The 19,354-nt window shown below is 48.2% G+C and overlaps 1 protein-coding gene and 1 pseudogene across 1 annotated transcript; both read right to left on the bottom strand.

Annotated features, from left to right (window-relative positions):
• The window catches only part of LOC139780619 (uncharacterized), a 186,398-nt pseudogene that overhangs the window by 82,830 nt on the left and 84,214 nt on the right, over positions 1 to 19,354 (bottom strand).
• LOC139780627 (uncharacterized) lies at positions 5,805 to 15,523 on the bottom strand. The gene is made up of 4 exons (XM_071719351.1): positions 15,248 to 15,523; positions 14,838 to 15,025; positions 13,877 to 14,757; positions 5,805 to 6,121 (listed from the first exon to the last, which is right to left on the bottom strand). The coding sequence occupies exons 1-3, from the start codon at positions 15,399 to 15,401 to the stop codon at positions 14,125 to 14,127; spliced, it is 975 nt and encodes a 324-aa protein (XP_071575452.1). The 5' UTR covers positions 15,402 to 15,523; the 3' UTR covers positions 5,805 to 6,121; positions 13,877 to 14,124.

The raw sequence follows: 19,354 nt of genomic DNA, 5'->3' as shown, positions 1-19,354 counted from the left end.
TCGATGACCGTCAGAATGTAATTGTGACCCGCGTTTTCACGCAAATAGGGACGCATCTCGACCACGTCGGCCTGCCACAGGTCGTCGTAACCGCGCACCACGACGCGGCGGCGAGGAAAGTTTTTTCGCGCCGGCGCGTGCAATTCCTCCACGAGTCTCCGTTTTTCCACGCTCATTGCTCAAGAAGGTTCAATATACTCAGAATTCTGGCGATCTGGATTTCGTGCTTATCCACGGTATTCTTCACAGTTACGAACTGGCTTCTAAATTCTCTTATCAGATCTTTGAAGTTCTTTCTGAGCTCCGCGATCGCTCCCTCGACGTAGCCCATGTTCGTCGCGTCGGTGCCGACTTCCGGCGCGGCCACGCGTCGTATCTTGCGCTCCGACGCGTCGTAGGATTCTTCGCGCAAGAGAAGCGCGTCGTTTCGAAACGTCGCGATTTCGTCTCTCAAACCCTGGTTCGCGTTTGTCACGATGACGCCCGTGAACTCTCGATCGACGGTGTTCTTCTTCTCGATCTCTTCGATCACGGCGCTCTTGAACCGTTTGATCGCGTCCTCCACGTAACTCCTGTTCGTCGCGTCGGTGCCGAACTCCGGCGCGGCCACGCGTCGTAGGAATCCTCGTTCAAACGGAGCGCGTCGTTCTTCAGCGTCGCGATTCCGCCTCTCAATTCTTCCGTCGCGTCGTTCTTCTTGATCTCTTCGATCACGACGCTCTTGAGTCGCCCGATCGCGTCCTCGACGTAGCTCTTGTTCGTCGCGTCGGTGTCGATCTCCGGCGCGGCTACCCGCCGTATCTTGCGCTCCCTCGCGTCGTAGGAACCCTCGCTCATAAAGAGCGCGTTGTTGCGCGTGTAGTTACGCAGGGATTCGATCGAGGAGCGTAATCGCACCGTGGACGCACCGTCGATTCCGTCACCGTTGCTCCGATTTGTCAGAGACATGCCGAATTTGTTCACGGACATCGCGCGCGCGGGGGAGGCGCTGGAGAGCGCGCGATACGTACTGCCGTCGCGATCGACGCGACCGATCAATTTACGACGAAACCGGCCTCGCGAAGTTCCTCGATTATCGACGGAATTTCGTTGTCGTGAGCGTTGTTGCCGGCCCGACGAGAAGCGTCTAGCAATCGAAGTCGATCGACCAGCTCGTTGGGATCGTCCCAGTGAACGTAATCGATCGCGTTGTCGGTCAGTCGCATGGCCGACGGTAGTCCGGCGCCCTTCGTAGTCCCAACTGTGTGAGACGGGTGTACGAGCGGCGCTATTATTTTTGTGTACTTGTGTCCCCTGTTACCCTTGACAGGCATGCCGGCGCTGCGAACGCGTTTGTGAGCGCTGGTGGCAAAAAGTATACTCCTGTACGTTCGTTTGTCCTTCTCCGTGTAGACGCGAGCGTTGGGAATTCGCATGAAGATCAACTCGTACAGACCGCGCGTGCCCTTGTACCGTACACCGTCGATGATCACGGAGTCATCCGGGGCCACGTCAAATCGCTTGTTACCCAGCATCGTGCCGTGCTCGCCGAGATACACTCCGTAGACGTGGTCGATCTCCTTTTTACTGTCGCCGCTCAGAAGAGCGCCCACGTACTCCCGCCCTAACGGTCCTAGTTGGCTATTCAGAGCGTCGCGACCTTCCACCGTGCTCAAAGACTCCCTGACGGACGTCTCTAGCGCGGGGGGTGGAGTCGTAGTCTCCGAGACGATCTCGTGTTCTCTGGGTAAAAACCGGACCGAATCGGCGTGGATCGGCGTGGAGCTCGCAATAGTCGTCGTCGCGGGAGCCGAACTCAACCGTGCTGGACGCGACTCTCCTTTTTTTCCCGCGGTCGTCGTTGTCCTTATTGGCGTGAATACGTCGTCGTCCTCCCCGTAATCGCGCTCCGGGTCGGCGCCTGCATCGTCGTCGTCATCACCGTAGTCACTATCCTTCTTCGCTCTCTTCGTCGTTTTCATCTTTCTCGCGAGCGTAAAGCTGCCGTCGTCGTCGTCGTCGTCGTCGTCAATCTTGCCCGGTCCTTTATCCCTGCGGTCCACGTCATCGGCGAGCCGTTTCAGAGGTTTGACGATGGGCTCGTACTTCTTTTCCAGAGCGATCTCGCTCTCCATTTTTCCGACCCTGAGAGCGGCGTACTTCCTGCGAATCAAGGCGCGCGTTTTGGCTATCTCTCGCGCGGTCCTCTCTTCCGCGATCGCGCTTATACTCGCGTCGTTCGGCGAAGCGCACTGATCGGCTCTACAGCACGGCGAAGTCGTGGAACCCCCGTCTGTACCGTCCGCCTCGCAACGCGCTGTCCTTGTCTACTACGGCGAAACCGTAGGTGCGTCGCCAACACTCGCGACAGAAGGCGCGAAACTCGTCGTACGACATGTCGATGTTCACGTGATCGTCGTACACGTGCCGCAGATTGGTGCCGTCCTGCCTGAACAGGATCAACAGATTTGCGTTATCGCGCACGAGATGTTTCGGTATTTTGGCGTACGTCTGACAGAGATAGAAGCAATCGATATTCGAATGTCGACCCATAGAAAAGTACTCCCTCATTCTGTCCTGCTTGTCGCAGGCCACGTCGTCGAAGACGAAGACCGAGTCGGGAAGCGCCTCGTCGGGCGGAACGACGTCGCGATTGTCGGAGAACGCGCGATAGCTGATCTCCTCCATAGGCTCGAACAATCGTTCAAGATATCGATACTTCGGTTGTTGCAGAGATTTCGAGTACACGTATACGTTTTCGAAACGAAGACCGTGCGCTTGTTCCAGCAGACTCACCAGAACGTTCGTCTTACCGCAGTTAGAGGGACCGCAGATGATGCAACGTACGACGTTCGGCAAGAGAGGACCGTGTCTGCGCGATTCTCCGTTTCCTCCCTCGGTCGCGCCCGACCTTGCCTGCGTTTTGCGATCCACATTCGAGACTCCTATCGTCACCGACTGTCGCACGAATCGCATTGCGCCCTCTCTCTTTCGCTCTCTCTCTCGGTCTTTTCCGCAAGCGCGCGCTTGTTCGCGCGATGAACGCGCCCGAGCGTCGGGGCGGGGAAGGCAGCACGGACGTCGTTTCGTTTCGTCGCGCGTGCGCAAGCGCTTGGCGCGCAAGTATAAGTAGCGCGAGCGCGTCGTCGTATCCGTAGAAATTCGATCTCAAAAGCAACGAATCGTTCGCGCGCGCGTCGGTGATCGAGATGTTTCCCATCCTACTGACGGACAGGCGCGATATTCTCGATCTAACGGCCGAGGAGCTGGAATTCGTTCCGAAGATCGTTCTGTTGCGTAAATTTGAGAAATACGTGCAACTGCTGTGGGACCGTTTGCCCGAACATATAAAAGCGGATCCCGAGGTGCAGAGATATCGCTCGTGTATGGAACATTACAATCGTCCGTGGCAGCGAACGCACATAGACGGTCCACCGCCGCTCGTCAAGGACTGCTACGAGTGCAACCGCGCGCTCGCTCTGAACGGTGAGTCGTCGAAACGTTTCCGTTCGAATTGAGAAGAAAAAAAAACCCTCCCGCAACCGCGACCGAATGCGCGGCGCCGGTCTACTCAATCGCGCGATAAACGCTCTTCCCTTCGAGCTGCATATACCCGGCTATCAGTTTTGCGGACCCGGTACGCGTCTAGCGAAGAGACTAGCGCGCGGCGACAAAGGCATCAATCCGTTGGACGCGGCGTGTCGCGAGCACGACGTAGCGTATTCGCAAAGCGGCGAGCTCGCCGAACGACACGTCGCCGATCGACTGCTCGCCGAGAGGGCGCGCGAGCGCGTCACCGCGAAGGACTCGACGGTCAGTGAGAGACTCGCCGCGGCGGCCGTATGGGCGGCTATGAAAGCGAAGACGAAACTGGGCATGGGTATGGAAAAGAAAAAAGGAAGAAAGAGGAAAGGAACGGGGAGAAACGCGAAGACGAGGAGGAAGAGGCGGAGGATACTTCCGACGGCGAAACGCGGCGGATTCTTGCCTTTTCTACCGATGTTGGGTGCGCTCGGTTCCTTGATCGGTGGCGCGGCCGGCGTGGCCAAGGCGGTGAGCGCCGGCAAAGCGGCGCGACGGGAACTCGAGGAACTGCAGCGACACAATCGCGCGATGGAGGGTCGCGGGCTGTACCTCACGCCGTATAAGAAGCGCGGAAGTGGCGCGAGGAGAATCGCCGAAAAAAAATTTCGCGGAAGAAGGCGACGTTAGCGGCGACGTCGGATCTGCCGCCGTACGGCGTCACGACGAACGAGCAGCTCGATCGATCGGCGCGTCGCCTACGCATACCGTTCTTCCGTGGGGTGTTCATGCGCGACGCTCTGTCGACGAGGGTGCGACACGCGGAGTGCGGCATCGTGAATCTCGACGACGCGGCGGGTCCGGGCACGCATTGGGTCGCTTACGCGAAGAAAGGGAACGCGGCGATCTACTTCGACGCGTTCGGAAATCTCCGCCCGCCGAGGGATCTCGCGCGATATCTCGGCGGTGGCGGCGAGAGCGCGATCGTGACGTACAATCGTCGCGCGTTCCAGACGTTCGAGCAGAGAATCTGCGGACAGCTGTGCCTGCGATTTCTTCGCGAGATCGATTGGGGGAGCGGTGGCGAACGATCGACGTTCTCCCGCGATGTCGCTGACGCTCACGTTAACCGGAACCAGCAGCGTTCTCACGGCGAGTCACTTTCCCGCTTTGGATCTGAGCGACGCACAGTGTGATATTTCGACAATCTAGGGGGACTTAAATCCTATTCCGAAAATAATGCGTATTTTTAAACAATATATTGAGGAAAAATCTTTATAATGACATTTAACCCTCAAACACGGCATTGCTTAGGCTACTCATTAGCATGGCACATGAGTTAGCGAAGTTAGCGTAATCCAGAGTTTTCTTGTGTTAGTATCTAATGCACCAATTTTTTTTTTCTTTTATTTCAGTAGTAATTTTTGCAAAACTCTTGCAAAATATAAGCAAATGTAGCATCAAATCTTGCTGTTGATTGTCTATGCCCGGGAAAAAATTTTTTTATATAATTATATAAAATTATATATAATTGACCAGATATAATTATATAAAATTATATCTCAATTTTGGCATGATATAATTTTATCTCATAATATATAAAAATATATAATTTTATAAAATTATATATAAAAATGTATAATTTTATGTAGTTATATAAACTCTTATATTAAGTTGATCTTTTTAATTCGTTTTATGTCATTATATAAAATTAGACATTTTTATATATAATTTTATATAATAATATATGACTAAATACATAAACCAAAATTCTGTAGAATTTTTTTTTATTGCTGTGCATTCTAAATTTTATTACTCAAAATACATTTCGAATTTTTTTTTTTTAATAACCATACAAAGAGCTTATTTTATAAGAAAGAAGATATAACTTATGTTTAATTATTATAACATAACAGTCCTTCAGGTATATTATTATGAGGTAAGAATAATAATATGATGTTTTTTTATATTTTTATAAAGTACCAGTTATAATTATTGAATTAGTCTTTGTTATCAAATATATAACGAACCTATAAATTAAATATTTATTCGAAAAATACCAATATAATTTTCTTTCTATCAGAATAAGTTATTATTTTCAATAAGTGATTTTATCAATATTATTCTAAGAACACATTGGTATATAATCTTATTCTATGAAGACATTGGTAATATTATTTGACTAGGAAAATTTTTTTAATTATAAATAATTTGATGTTATTCGTCGTTATAGAATGAGTTTCATAACTAATAACAGGACAATGGAATTAAATATTTATTTAGCCAATATATAAAAAAAAATTCTAGTCAAAACGTTGATAAGGTCTGAGAAAATTATATAAAAAAAAAAGATTATTTTAAACTTTGAGGAGAAAGATCATATAAATCACACAGGATAAATTATGGAAAATTTAAGAATGATATGCCCTTTAGTTATTTAGCTGTTTAAGATCATGTTAAAACTATTTTTTCTTAAACTCTAAATTTTTTTGGTGAGCCCTTTTGATATCTCCTATCTTCTGAGTCATCGCTTGCTGTAAGTCACACCACTTGTAGGGCGCTCTATCATGTTTGGTTTTTTTCATCCAACCATTTTTCTCTGCGTACTGTAGTGTATATTCTGGAAAAAATTAATATTTTATTAGTCCAGTAATTTGCATATAAACAACTCAAGTGTCAGTAAATAAATATAAATATTTATACATGTTAATTGGTATTTTTTAAGAATCCTTAAGTTTATTTTTATACTTGAAAATTAAAATTAACCATATCACATAACGTAACTGACATAGAAAATATTAAATTACAAATAAATATCGCTGAAGATTCAATTAAAATTTAAGATTGTATATATCAGCTAAATTACGCTTTAATTTAATAAAACAGTGACCTTAAAACAACCTGTGTTCGAAACGCGGATCTAGCTCGCGGCTGGGCTGGGTTCGAAGGAGGTGCGGAGGAACGGACGCGCGGTGAGGTTCGGCAAAATGAAGTGTATCGTGGTTAACAATAACGTGGCAGAGTTTATTCTATGATGCACGGTCGCGAGGTTTACAATGGATTGAGAACACAGTGTAACAGTCGCGGTACGTACAATGGTGCGGCGAGCGCAGGACGCAGAGCCGGGGCGCACGCGGTGCGCGCGGGAATGCACGCGGATGGCGATCGAGTCGGGCGATCGGTGTGTGACGGGTGGCGCGAAGTACGGCGCGGGGCGCGCGGGCGCGGATACGGCGGCGAGATCGCTGCAATTCGGCGCGTTAGGTGGTAGGAGTACCCGGTGAGAAGCGCTCGGTGGAGGCAGAGACGCGTTCTGCCCCCGTTCGGGTAACTCCGTGTGCAGGGAAGCCGGTCGGGTATCGAGAAGCGCTCGGTGAAGATAGAGTAGGCCGAAGGCTCTCTACCTTCGTCCTGACTAGCGGGGCGTGATGTAGGGACGCCGGTCGTCTAACGAGAATCACTCGGCGAAGACAGAGAGGGCCGGAGGCGCTCTACCTTCGTTCGGACCTGCGGGCGCGCGGTGGAAGAAAGCCGGTCGTCGATCGAGAATCACTCGGCGAAGACAGAGAATGCCGGAGGCGCTCTACCCTCGTTCTGACTTGCGGGCGCGGTGTGGAAGAAAGCTTGTCGTCTTTCGAGAATCGCTCGGCGAAGACAGAGAATGCCGGAGGCGCTCTACCCTCGTTCTGACTTGCTAGAGAGATGCGGGAATTCAGGATCGGTGCGGTCGGTCGGAGCGTTGATCGGAAAATCGCATTTAGCGTTAAAAACGCTCGTCTTTTATACCCGGCGCGGCGGCGTTCCGCAGTGGCGGGGGTAGCGACGGCGACCGCGAGCGCCGGGATGGCGCGGCGGAACGGTCGGAAAATACGGCGTCCCGACGCCGCGATCGCGTTCGGCGGTCTTCGGCCGCGGTCGGCCCCGTTCGGCGCGTCGAGGCGGTTGCCGCGGCAAGCCCGTTCGCGGGCTTCCTATCGTTATATGCTAGCGTTTAAAATAAGGTGGGCACACCGTGCCCGTTCCTCGCCCGGCGGATGGTCGGCCGGGCGGCCTCGGCAGGGTGTTACGCCGGAACGATGCAGTTTTCGGGGGTGCATCGTTACATCACCCCCCTCGTTGGAAAAGCGCGAATTCGGCGCTCTACGGCTTCGGCATTATTACGCGGATGCTGCGGACGGAGCCGGTCGCATTAAACCGTATGTGCCAGCGTTTTCCCCTGGATCGCATCTTGTGCTGGCGCGATACGTGTGCGTGGAAGTGGGGTACCCAGATGGTATGTCCGGGTTCCACTTCCACCGGGATCGGAGGTGGTGGCTTGGGCCCTTCTGCCCGCAAGGGCTGGACGTTGGCCGGAGCTGGTTGCGGCGGAGGCGGTGCGGGAATCCATGCCGTGGCTGGTTCCGGTAGCGGTGCCGGTGGAACGCTCGGCGAGATCGTTGGCCGCCCCGGCAAGATGGTAAGCCGGATGTTGGTTTGCTCGACGCTGGTAATTTTGGGCGTCGCGGCCCGTGGCTTCTTCCGGATCAGTGGTGGTGGCGGGGTGGTGAGCCACTCCAGCTTCCGTCGTTGCTGCTCGTCCGAGCGTTGTACCGCGCAGCCGACCGTCGGCACGTTTTTGCGTGACGGCGGTGCGGTTGCGGGCTTGGCGACGGCGGCGATGGCGGCGGCGGCGGCGGCAGTGCCCGGGGCGAAGAGTTTCGTCCAGGTGGTGCCGAATCCTGGGCAGGCCGGGTCGTATTCCACCGGCTCTGCCAGGATCTTGTCTATCTCGGCGAGAATATCGCTCTCGATGCTCGACTTGCTCGGATCGGTCTCCATGGCTCGTCTGTGGGCTCTCTTTTTCGGTATCGGTATTCATTGCCGGTAATTGTTGCCTATTTCGGGAGTGGGGCAATGTTTCTTATGTTTCGGTGTCGTCGTCGTCCTCCGGGTTTGTTTCGTTATTGTTGTTATCGTCGTCCTCGGTATCGCTATTCTCCTGGTGGTCGATGTCGCTGTTTTCTTCGTTGTCTGCGGGCGGGGGGGCGGCGGGCGCGGGTTTTAAATCCTGCACGTGTATGTGGCGGCTCCACTTGCCGCTTCGGTCGCGTAGATCGACGATTACCGGCGATATTATCCGGCGCACCTCGAGGGGCCCGCGGAACTTTGGCGCGAGCTTCGCGTTAAACGCGGCGGCTTTGTTGGAGAGTGGGTATTCGCGTTTCCACACCCACTCCCCGACTTTCGGTGCCCATTGACGGCGTCGCAGGTTGTAATACTTTTCCTGCCGCTGGAAAGCGCGCGCCAAATGTATTCGTACAAGCTCGTAGGCTTCCTCGAGGTGACGTCGCGTCTCGTCTGGCGGGGCGGCTGCGGTGTTCGGGGCGGCCTCCCGATTGAGTGGGGAGGTCGGTTCGCGGCCGAAGACGAGGTATGCGGGGGTATAGCCCGTGGCTTCGTGATGGGCCGTATTATAGGCGAATTGCAATTCGGGGATGCGCTCATCCCAATTACGGTGATTTCGGTCGACATACTGCGATATCATCGTTTTTACAACCCGGTTTGTTCTCTCAACCGGATTGCAATGCGGCGCGTGGACCGGCGTGTATACATGTCGAACGTTATGGGCGGCGAGCATTTTTTCGAGTTTTCCGGACCGGAGTTGCGTGCCGTTATCCGACAATATCGTGTCGGGGCAACCGTGGCGGAATAAAATCGCTTCGGCGATGTGCGTGGTTACGGCAGAAGCGGTGGCGCGGCGCAGGGGCCGCATCTCTAGCCATTTAGAGAAGCGGTCCTGCATCGTCAGGAGCCACGTGTGGCCCTGTTTCGATCGGGGCAGCGGTCCGATTAAGTCGAGCGTGACTTGTTGCCATGGGCGAGTGACGGCGGTGGCGTGCAGCGTTCCCGCCGGTCGGGTTTGCGCGACTTTGTGTCCTAGGCACCGGGGGCAATTTCGGACGTAGTTCGCGATTTCCCGGAACATGCCGGGCCAGTAGTATATTCGGGCGATGCGCGCTATTGTCTTTGCGATCCCGAGATGTCCGGCGGTGAGAGCGTCGTGGTTCTGGCGGAGGATTTCGGGGCGCTGTTCTTTGGCCACGCATGCCTTCCACTGATTTTCGGGCGGGGTTTCGTTAAAGTTTAGGTCATGCAGTACGTGTCGGTATAGTTTCCCGTCTCGGATGTCGTAATCAGGGTGGTCCCGGGGGTTTTCTTGCGCGGCCCGTAGCATGCGGCGGTACCACGAACAGCGGGGCGGTGTCGTGACGGCGGCGGTGGTGGGTTGCCGAGACAAGGCGTCCGCGACCCGGTTGAGGGCTCCTTTTCGGTATTTAATCTCCAGGTCGTGCTGTTGGAGCTCGAATGCCCATCGGCCCAGCCTGCCGGTCGGGGTGTCTAATTTTTGTAGCCACCGCAGGGACTGGTGATCGGTGAGGACGGTAAAGGGGTAGCCCTCGAGGTATTCGCGCATCCGGCGAATCCCCCAGATTACCGCTAGGCATTCGAGCTCGGTTGCGCTATAGTTCCGTTCGGCCGGGTTTAACGTGCGACTCGCGTACGCGATTACTCTTTCTCCCTCTGGGAAATTCTGCGTGAGCACGGCCCCGAGGCCGGTTGTGCTGGCGTCGGTTTGCAGGACAAATCGCCGTGAAAAATCGGGGCAGGCGAGGACCGGCGCGGATGTCAGCGTGTCTTTTAGCTTCTCGAACGCGGTATCTTCCTCTTCCCCCCAGTTCCAGCGAGCGTGTTTTCTCGTGAGCGCGGTGAGCGGCGCGGCGACTGTCGCGAAGTCTTGGATGAAGCGCCTGTACCACGACGCTACTCCCAGGAATTGCCGTACTTGCTTAACTGTCTGCGGCCGAGGCCACTGGGCGACTGCCCGGACCTTCTCTGGGTCGGTACGGATCCCTTCGCGGTCGACGATGTGCCCGAGATATTGTAGGCTGTCCACGCAGAATTTGCATTTGGCCGGGTTGAGCCGTAAGTTCGCGGCGCGGAGGCGGCGGAAAACTTCGCGCAGTATGCGGAGGTGTTCCTCGAACGTTTTCGTGATTACAATGATATCGTCGAGATACACGAACACGTGTGGCTCGAGTTCCGGCCCGAGCACGGTATCCAGTAGCCGTTGGAACGTCGCGGGGGCGGAATGTAAACCGAAGGGCATGACTTTGAAGTGGAAGAGCCCCTTCCCGGGTACGGTGAATGCGGTGATCGGTCGGCTTGCCGGGGTGAGGGGGACCTGCCAGTACCCGCTCTTAAGGTCGAGCGTGGTCAGGTATTTCGCTCCTCGTAATTTGTCGAGCGTCGCGGTGATTTGGGGGAGGGGGTAGGCGTCGGTCTCGGTTGCGTCGTTAACCCGGCGAAAATCGATGCAAAATCGGTGGCTCCCGTCCTTTTTTCGTACTACGACGACCGGGGAACTCCATGCGCTTTTCGAGCGCTCGATCACCCCCTCCCGTTCCATTTTTTCGACTTCGGTGTTAATGATGGCCTGCATGGCCGGGTTGCGCGGTCGGTACCGCTGCTTAATCGGTTCGATGTTCGTTTTGACGCGGATATGGTGGGCCGTTTTGTCGGTCGGCCCGGTTATCTGGTCGAAGAGGGGAAGTTCTTCTGCGAGGAACGCTCGGAGCCTCTCCTCCTCGGTCGGGGTTCGCGGGGCGATGCCCTCGGGCATCGCGGTGGCGGGTGTCTGGCTGCGGTGACTCGCGTTGTCCGGCGCGGGAATGGCGTGGCCGAGTTTGGCCCAAAAATCTACCCCGAGTAACATCGCGTTTTTCAGGTTCGGCATAATTGTGAACGAGTGCCAGACGGTCTTGCCGGCGGTCTGAATCGGCAATCGGACGCGGCCGGGCAGCGTTATTACGTGCCCGTTGGCCAACTGGACTTGCCCTTCGTCCGGCGTTACGGGGAAACCGAGGGTTTGCGCGAGCCGGGCGGTGTGCTCGTTGACGAACGATATGTCTGAGCCAGTGTCTAGTAGGGCCTCTAACGGGCGGTCGCGGATGCGCGTTTTTAGGTGCGGCCGGGGCGTGAATCTTACGGGGAGGACCGGGGGGCGGCCGGCGTTTCCGCGGTCCCGGTTTCGTTTCCCGGCGGCGGGTGACAGTCTTTTGTCAGTACGCCGTCCTTGCCGCATTGTGAGCAAAACTTCCGGGCGGGGCGTCGGCAGTCGAAGCGCGTGTGGCCGCGTTGCTTGCAACGCCAGCAGCACTCGCTTCGACTGTACACGGCGGCGGTGACCGGGGGGTCGGTGGCGGTGCTTTTCGCGACGGTGCGTTTTTTGCGATTCTGCTGCAATCGTTCGAACTCGCCTGCTCGTTGCTGCAGTTCCCGGGGGCTGCGGACGTCGCTCCGCCAGATACGGTTTTGATAATCGGGGTGCATGTTCTCGTAGAGCTGCTCGACCTGCTCTTCGGTCGAGTAGCCCCCTGCCCTACGCATGAGGGTCAGCATTTGTGTCGCGTATTTCACATATGGCTCCCCGTCTTTCTGTACGCGGTCGCGGATTTCATTTACTAGTTGCAGTCGGTATCGTCGCGGCAGGAATGTCTCTCTAAAATCGGCGATGAAATCCCCCCAGGTCAACCATCCGTCGCGGTTGTTACGGTACCACAGGAGGGCGTCCCCTTTTAGGAGTTCGGGCAGCCCGCGGAGCCAGTGGTCATCGTAGAATCCGTACGCGGCGCGGAGCTCGTCGATCCGTTCCAAGAATGCCCATGGGTCCTTCCCGTCGAAGTGGAGGCCCCATTTTCGCATTTGGTTCATTATCTGGGTGGTGGGGGGGGGCGGGGTCCGTCGGGCGGTCGGCTGGAATTATCGTTACGGGGGATGCCGGTACTCCGGTGGGTACGGTCAGCGTTCTTGGAGGGGCGTCGGATGCGTTCGGCGGTATTCCGGTGGGCACGGTCAGAGTTAGCGGGGGAGCGTCGGACGCGTTCGCCTGGAACTGCTCGGGATGGGCGTCGATAAATCGATTCAATCGGCGGCGTAGATCGTCGAGATTGCCCTCGGTGTCGAGTCCGAGTGAGTTTAGTTCGGTTATCAAGTCGGGTTTGCTTAGCCTATAGAAATACTCCTTCATTTTGCCGGTTTCCTGGGTCTGCTCCTTACGGTCAGGTCCCTGTTCGGGCGCCATAAAACAACCTGTGTTCGAAACGCGGATCTAGCTCGCGGCTGGGCTGGGTTCGAAGGAGGTGCGGAGGAACGGACGCGCGGTGAGGTTCGGCAAAATGAAGTGTATCGTGGTTAACAATAACGTGGCAGAGTTTATTCTATGATGCACGGTCGCGAGGTTTACAATGGATTGAGAACACAGTGTAACAGTCGCGGTACGTACAATGGTGCGGCGAGCGCAGGACGCAGAGCCGGGGCGCACGCGGTGCGCGCGGGAATGCACGCGGATGGCGATCGAGTCGGGCGATCGGTGTGTGACGGGTGGCGCGAAGTACGGCGCGGGGCGCGCGGGCGCGGATACGGCGGCGAGATCGCTGCAATTCGGCGCGTTAGGTGGTAGGAGTACCCGGTGAGAAGCGCTCGGTGGAGGCAGAGACGCGTTCTGCCCCCGTTCGGGTAACTCCGTGTGCAGGGAAGCCGGTCGGGTATCGAGAAGCGCTCGGTGAAGATAGAGTAGGCCGAAGGCTCTCTACCTTCGTCCTGACTAGCGGGGCGTGATGTAGGGACGCCGGTCGTCTAACGAGAATCACTCGGCGAAGACAGAGAGGGCCGGAGGCGCTCTACCTTCGTTCGGACCTGCGGGCGCGCGGTGGAAGAAAGCCGGTCGTCGATCGAGAATCACTCGGCGAAGACAGAGAATGCCGGAGGCGCTCTACCCTCGTTCTGACTTGCGGGCGCGGTGTGGAAGAAAGCTTGTCGTCTTTCGAGAATCGCTCGGCGAAGACAGAGAATGCCGGAGGCGCTCTACCCTCGTTCTGACTTGCTAGAGAGATGCGGGAATTCAGGATCGGTGCGGTCGGTCGGAGCGTTGATCGGAAAATCGCATTTAGCGTTAAAAACGCTCGTCTTTTATACCCGGCGCGGCGGCGTTCCGCAGTGGCGGGGGTAGCGACGGCGACCGCGAGCGCCGGGATGGCGCGGCGGAACGGTCGGAAAATACGGCGTCCCGACGCCGCGATCGCGTTCGGCGGTCTTCGGCCGCGGTCGGCCCCGTTCGGCGCGTCGAGGCGGTTGCCGCGGCAAGCCCGTTCGCGGGCTTCCTATCGTTATATGCTAGCGTTTAAAATAAGGTGGGCACACCGTGCCCGTTCCTCGCCCGGCGGATGGTCGGCCGGGCGGCCTCGGCAGGGTGTTACGCCGGAACGATGCAGTTTTCGGGGGTGCATCGTTACAACCTTTTATCAATTTATTAATTCTGTGAAAATTCATTACTTACTAATTATTGTGATTTTAGCTTTGCTATGCAAGGCTCGAAAGATTTTTGGTGATTCGTTTTTTCCTAAGTTACGAGGAGGCTGACCACTATAAGTGCAATTAAGTAACTCTTTCTTGTTAAAAATTCCATCCATTAGCTGTCTTACCATCACCGTACCTTCTCCACAGTTGTGCGCTAAATTTAATTGGGTTTCTGTGCAATAAATTTTATCCCCAATATCTACCATCTAAACAATTAACCTCAATCAATTATTTTTGTTCTAAAATTATAGAGTACTTATCAATATTCATTTTAAGTGTATATATATTTAATACCTTTCTGCAGTAATCAGGACCTAACAACTGAATATCTTCATCATAATACTTGTCATCATCTTCTTTTTCTGAATCATTTTTCGTTTTATTTTCAATATTCTCTTTGTCTTTTTCACTTCTGATGGATTTTCCATCAGAATCTAACAACTTACCATCATTATCAATTTCAAGTTTTTTAGAAGCACCAGAGATTACAGGCGTTTCACCGTTATCTTTTTGAGATGTATTTATTAACTTATTATCATCTTCTTTGGCAGTTGATGGATTTTTTCCAGTCATGTCGTCAGCAAGAGGTTTGCCATCATTTTCAGTTCCGGATACAGATAAATCAGAATCTTCCGACGATTCTGTTGTAGCGGAAGAATTGTTACTATCATCAACTTTTTTTTCGTATTTTTTCGCTTCTAATTTAGATTTCATAGCTTCCAATTCTTTTTTCAAATCATCTTTCGATGGACTCTTCTCTTTATTAAGTTTCTTCAATTTTGAAGGTTTATCTTTTCCCAAAACTATTTGTTCAATAAAATTTTGCGAGGCATCCTTACTCTCCTGTTTACTCGCAGTACGCTGTTCAATAATTAAAGTTTAGTATTGCATTACATACTAGTAAAACAATTAATCTTTCAAATAGCACATTATTTAAATACCTTCCTTCTCTTCTGACTGCTATTATCAGCATTGCTTTTTTTTTCAGGTGACCAACGATTAGATGCTCTTGAAACTCTCTTAGTAGTTTTTGGCAGGGCACTAGAATTACTAGCAGTATCAGAAGTAGATTGATTCTTTTTTATTTTATTCAAGTCTTGCAGTTTCTTATTAATTTTATTTTCATCTGCTACATATTTACATAAAAAAAAGGGAGATTAAACGATTATTTTGGTACTCGATACAATAAAATTTATATAATGAAAAACGCAAATTCTAAAAGTGTTTCTTTTTCGTATAAAAATCAAGTGTTAGAATTGATTTACTGTTTGATTTATTTATTTATTTATTTATTCAGATAATTCACAAAATTTGCAGATGTCGGTTTATTTAAAAATGAAAACATTATTACCTGATTGCATGATGACTGTACCATTAAATTTCGAATTTTTCCATAAAAAAGTGACCAACTCTCCCGGATTAGGAATATTTTCCTCGTCATAAATTACATCAAAGTCCTCAACTTTGCAATAAGAATTGTCGGTTTGACAATGAATGAGAAACATTTTTGGCGATTCGAATCAATGTAGTTGCTTATGGTATTAATTTTAAACTAATAATTGTTGATAGGTATATCCAGGCACTTTTACGATGCTTTTACAAATCAATTAGATTAATTACGCATTTGCTCTTCGCTCGTGGCAACCTGCCTAGAAATCTCGTGGCACATGTTATTGTTATAGGTTAGAATACATAACTATATATACATACTTAAGCCCGTGTCACACTACGTATCGCGGACGCGGATCGGATTGGGATTACGGATCGCGGATCGGATGTCAGCCAATCACAGATGAGCTGCTCGTCTATGATTGGCTAGATTACTTGCATAGTATACACGTTCAGTATATATATATATAATTACCTGAGTAACAAGTATAAACGTCAATGTTGACATTTATAAATGCGTATAACCTACAATGAAAATATAATACTTCATGAGAAAAAAATAACGTGTGTGACAAAAAAAAACTAAATTTTCAATTTAATAACAAAACAAAAATAAAAATTTCTTATTTAAAAAAAGATTTTTTCGATAAAAAAAATTGCTAGTACTTAATTCAGTGAGTTTTGGTAAGTAAGTACCTATACATCAAAATAGATGGTAGTTTTTTATAAAGAATTTTTTTTGATCGGATAGTTAAAGTATAATTAAATTTTTTTTTTATTTAAAGATAACAATGTCACATTTAAACAATGAACCATCATCATCCAGACCTGCTAAAAGGTATAAATTGTACGATGAAGACCCTGATACTCCAGTAAGTACAATAATACACATTCAATTTACATAAAAGAATCTTGAAACATATTTCAAATAAAAAATATGCCTTGTACAAATTTTGCTCAAATTTTTATCCTTATCTTACACTAAATTGGATACTATTGTTAATTGCAGATACCTTTAAGAACATTGTATAGATGGGAAAAACTGATTTCTTCTGGTAACGAAGCCACTTGCAATGAACACGATTCTAGTGCTTCTGATCATGTCATTGATTTATCAGACCATGATAGTTACGATGGAAATATCTCATCTGACGATTCGGATGATGGCAGCAGAAATGATGACGATAGTGAAAATGTAATTGAAGAGCAAGTACATGATGATGTAAGATTGGCAGAAATGGAGTACTCAACAGATGACAGTGATGCTGAAGATTTTTATGAACCTGAATTTGATGCGTCTGACAGCGAAAATGATCAGAATCAAAATCAAGAACTCGTCGTCAATGAAAATCGCGTAATTGATCATTTTCATCGTCGTGATACTCATGAAAAAGTAATGCTATATGAAAATAGCTCTGTATCTGTTGACCAAGCAGTATATGATTTGCTTAATTACTACGTAAAACATCAATTAACCAAAGCGGCGCTTAAAGAAGCATTGAGAATGCAAATCAACATATTACCTGAAAATAATTCAATGCCTAAAACTCTACATAAATTATTGCAGTATGCTAAAAAAATTGCTCCACCATGCAACATTACAAAGCATTATTATTGTAAAGTGTGTTCAGGGTATGTTGGTAGTGATATAAAAATTATTACTTGTCCGGAGTGCAATGTTAAAGTTGACAAAAATTCATTTTTTTTCGAGTTTGACGTTCACACTCAAATAAGATATCTATTTGAACATTACAATTTGAGTGAAAAACTTAAACCATTTATGCCACGTGATGATAATGTTATTACAGACGTCACTGATGGCTCAGAGTACATTCGAACAAATTTGCGACCAAATAGACAAAAATACGATCTAACACTAATAATTAATACCGATGGTCTCTCCTTAATAAAAAATGCTAAAAGTCATTGTTGGCCACTGTTAGGCACCATAGCTGAACTTTCTGCTACTTTAAGAGAATCATTTATCATAAACTTGGGCTTGTGGTATGATAAAGATCATAAACCATGTATGAACACATTTTTACGGCCTTTGTATTTAAAACTAAATCAATGCTTTGAAGAAGGTTTTCAATGGACTCATCCAGTGACGAAAGATTTAATTACGTCTCGAGTAATCGCTCCTTTGATAATAGCAGATGCTCCGGCTCGAGCTCAGCTTCAGAACATTTTCAATTTTAACGGTCGGTATGGTTGTAATATGTGTGAGATTCGAACGAAAAAAATACAAAATGTAGAAGCTGGGAAAAAAAAAGGCCGATATTATCCTTATAATTTGAACGCTAAATTGAGAGATGGTGAAAGAATGATCAATCTTGCTCGAATGTTGCGAAAAACAGGAAAAAAACATTTGCGAGGCGTTAAAGGATATTTCATATTATCTTGCTTTCCATTACTGAACTTAGGAACATGTTTTATACCTGAATTTATGCATTCAGTGTTATTAGGAGTTGTTAAACAATTTTTTAATCTTTATATTAACAAGCCAGGCGCTTGGAACATCAAGCCTTTCATTAATGACATTGATAAATTTATAATAAACATTCGTCCTCCATTATCTTTTAATCGAATGCCAAGATCTCTTACACAAATGCATTTTTTTAAAGCTGCAGAGTTTTATAACTTGCTGTTATTTTATTCACTCCCAGCTCTCGAAAAATATCTACCAGAAAATTATTTTCAACATTTGATGGCATTGGTTATTGCAATATTTAATTTAGTTAAGGATCAGATTACATCGGATGACTTAGAACAAGCAGATAAATTATTAAAAGTATTCGTCAAGGATATTCCAATCTTATTTAGTGATGACGAGTTGACCTACAATTCTCATCAACTTTTACACTTAGTAATATCCGTAAAACGATGGGGTCCACTGTCAGGAACATCGGCTTTTTGTTTTGAAAATTATAATGGTTTTATTGCAAAAAGTGTCAGTGGTACTAAGCATTTGTCACAAGAAATTGTAAACAATGTTATGATAGCTCAAAGTGTCGGTATTTTAAAAAACCATGTGACTGAACCCAATCAAGAACGTTTAAATATCGAAACAACGAAAAATTATAATCTTCTCGGCAAAAAAATAACGAATTACAGATTAAGTGATGTAGAACATCAGCTATTTATATCTAAAAGTATCAATTTAACTGACATTGCTATATATGCTCGAGCGAAAATTGACAACAGGATTTATACGTCAAATATATACAAGGAAATCAAGGCTAATAGTCATAATGTTGCAATAATAACTGCTAACAATACTCATCTCTATGGATCAATAAACTTTTTTTTTGAATATCAAAATAATTTATATTTCTTATTAATAATATATGCTATAGAACACCCAAGAATATTCATGCATTTAAAAACTAAAATAAAAATTAAGCATATAAAACCAATCAAAGAAACAGGCGAAATTATAATAATGCCATTGGAAAACATATTATCTATATCTCAACTAGTAAAAGTTGGGGAATATGTATGTAATCAACCTAATTTAATTGACCGAGTTTGGTAATGATAAAAATACTTATTATATATACATAAATTTATTAATAAGACATCATTTATCTTATGTTCAAACTATATAATATATTCATTGAACCAGGTATATTCATGTACATTATGGATAAATAATAAAATAATGTTTGGTATTAGCTTATAACAAGAAATTACATTCTAAATTAAAAAATATTATCCTTTTCCTATCCTTGATGAATCGGTAAAAGTTCATACAAAAGTTATCAATACTAACGACAAAGGCAAAAAAAGTCAATAATGCTCAAAAACTTATACATATGTAAATATGATCGTCAAATATGTTAATTAATAATAATAATAAATATTGATCGATAAATCATACTTGCAGAAATAAGCATTTAATCGGAGGAATCTAACATAACTTTATATAATTTTATAAACAAATATAAAATATATAAAATTTTATATTATTTTATATATTTATATATCAGAATATAAAAGCTATAGTTTAGGGTTTTCTGATTAATATATAATTATATACAATAATATAAAAATTTATAAAATTTTATAT

This window comes from Temnothorax nylanderi, unplaced genomic scaffold (genome assembly GCF_030848795.1).
Source record: "Temnothorax nylanderi isolate EJ_2023f unplaced genomic scaffold, tnyl_v1.0 TNYL_tig0288_pilon, whole genome shotgun sequence".
In the NCBI taxonomy this organism is placed as follows: Eukaryota; Metazoa; Arthropoda; class Insecta; order Hymenoptera; family Formicidae; genus Temnothorax; species Temnothorax nylanderi.
The sequence above is the reverse complement of the archived record's forward strand: the minus strand, read 5'-3'. Positions and strand labels throughout refer to the sequence as shown.

Coding starts and splice junctions, on each gene's coding strand:
- LOC139780627 (XM_071719351.1), bottom strand. CDS start 15,401: ATGTTTCTCATTCATTGTCAAACCGACAATTCTTATTGCAAAGTTGAG. Junction 15,026..15,247: donor TACAGTCATCATGCAATCAG/GTAATAATGTTT, acceptor GTAAATATGTAG/CAGATGAAAATAAAATTAAT. Junction 14,758..14,837: donor GCAGTCAGAAGAGAAGGAAG/GTATTTAAATAA, acceptor ATTATTGAACAG/CGTACTGCGAGTAAACAGGA.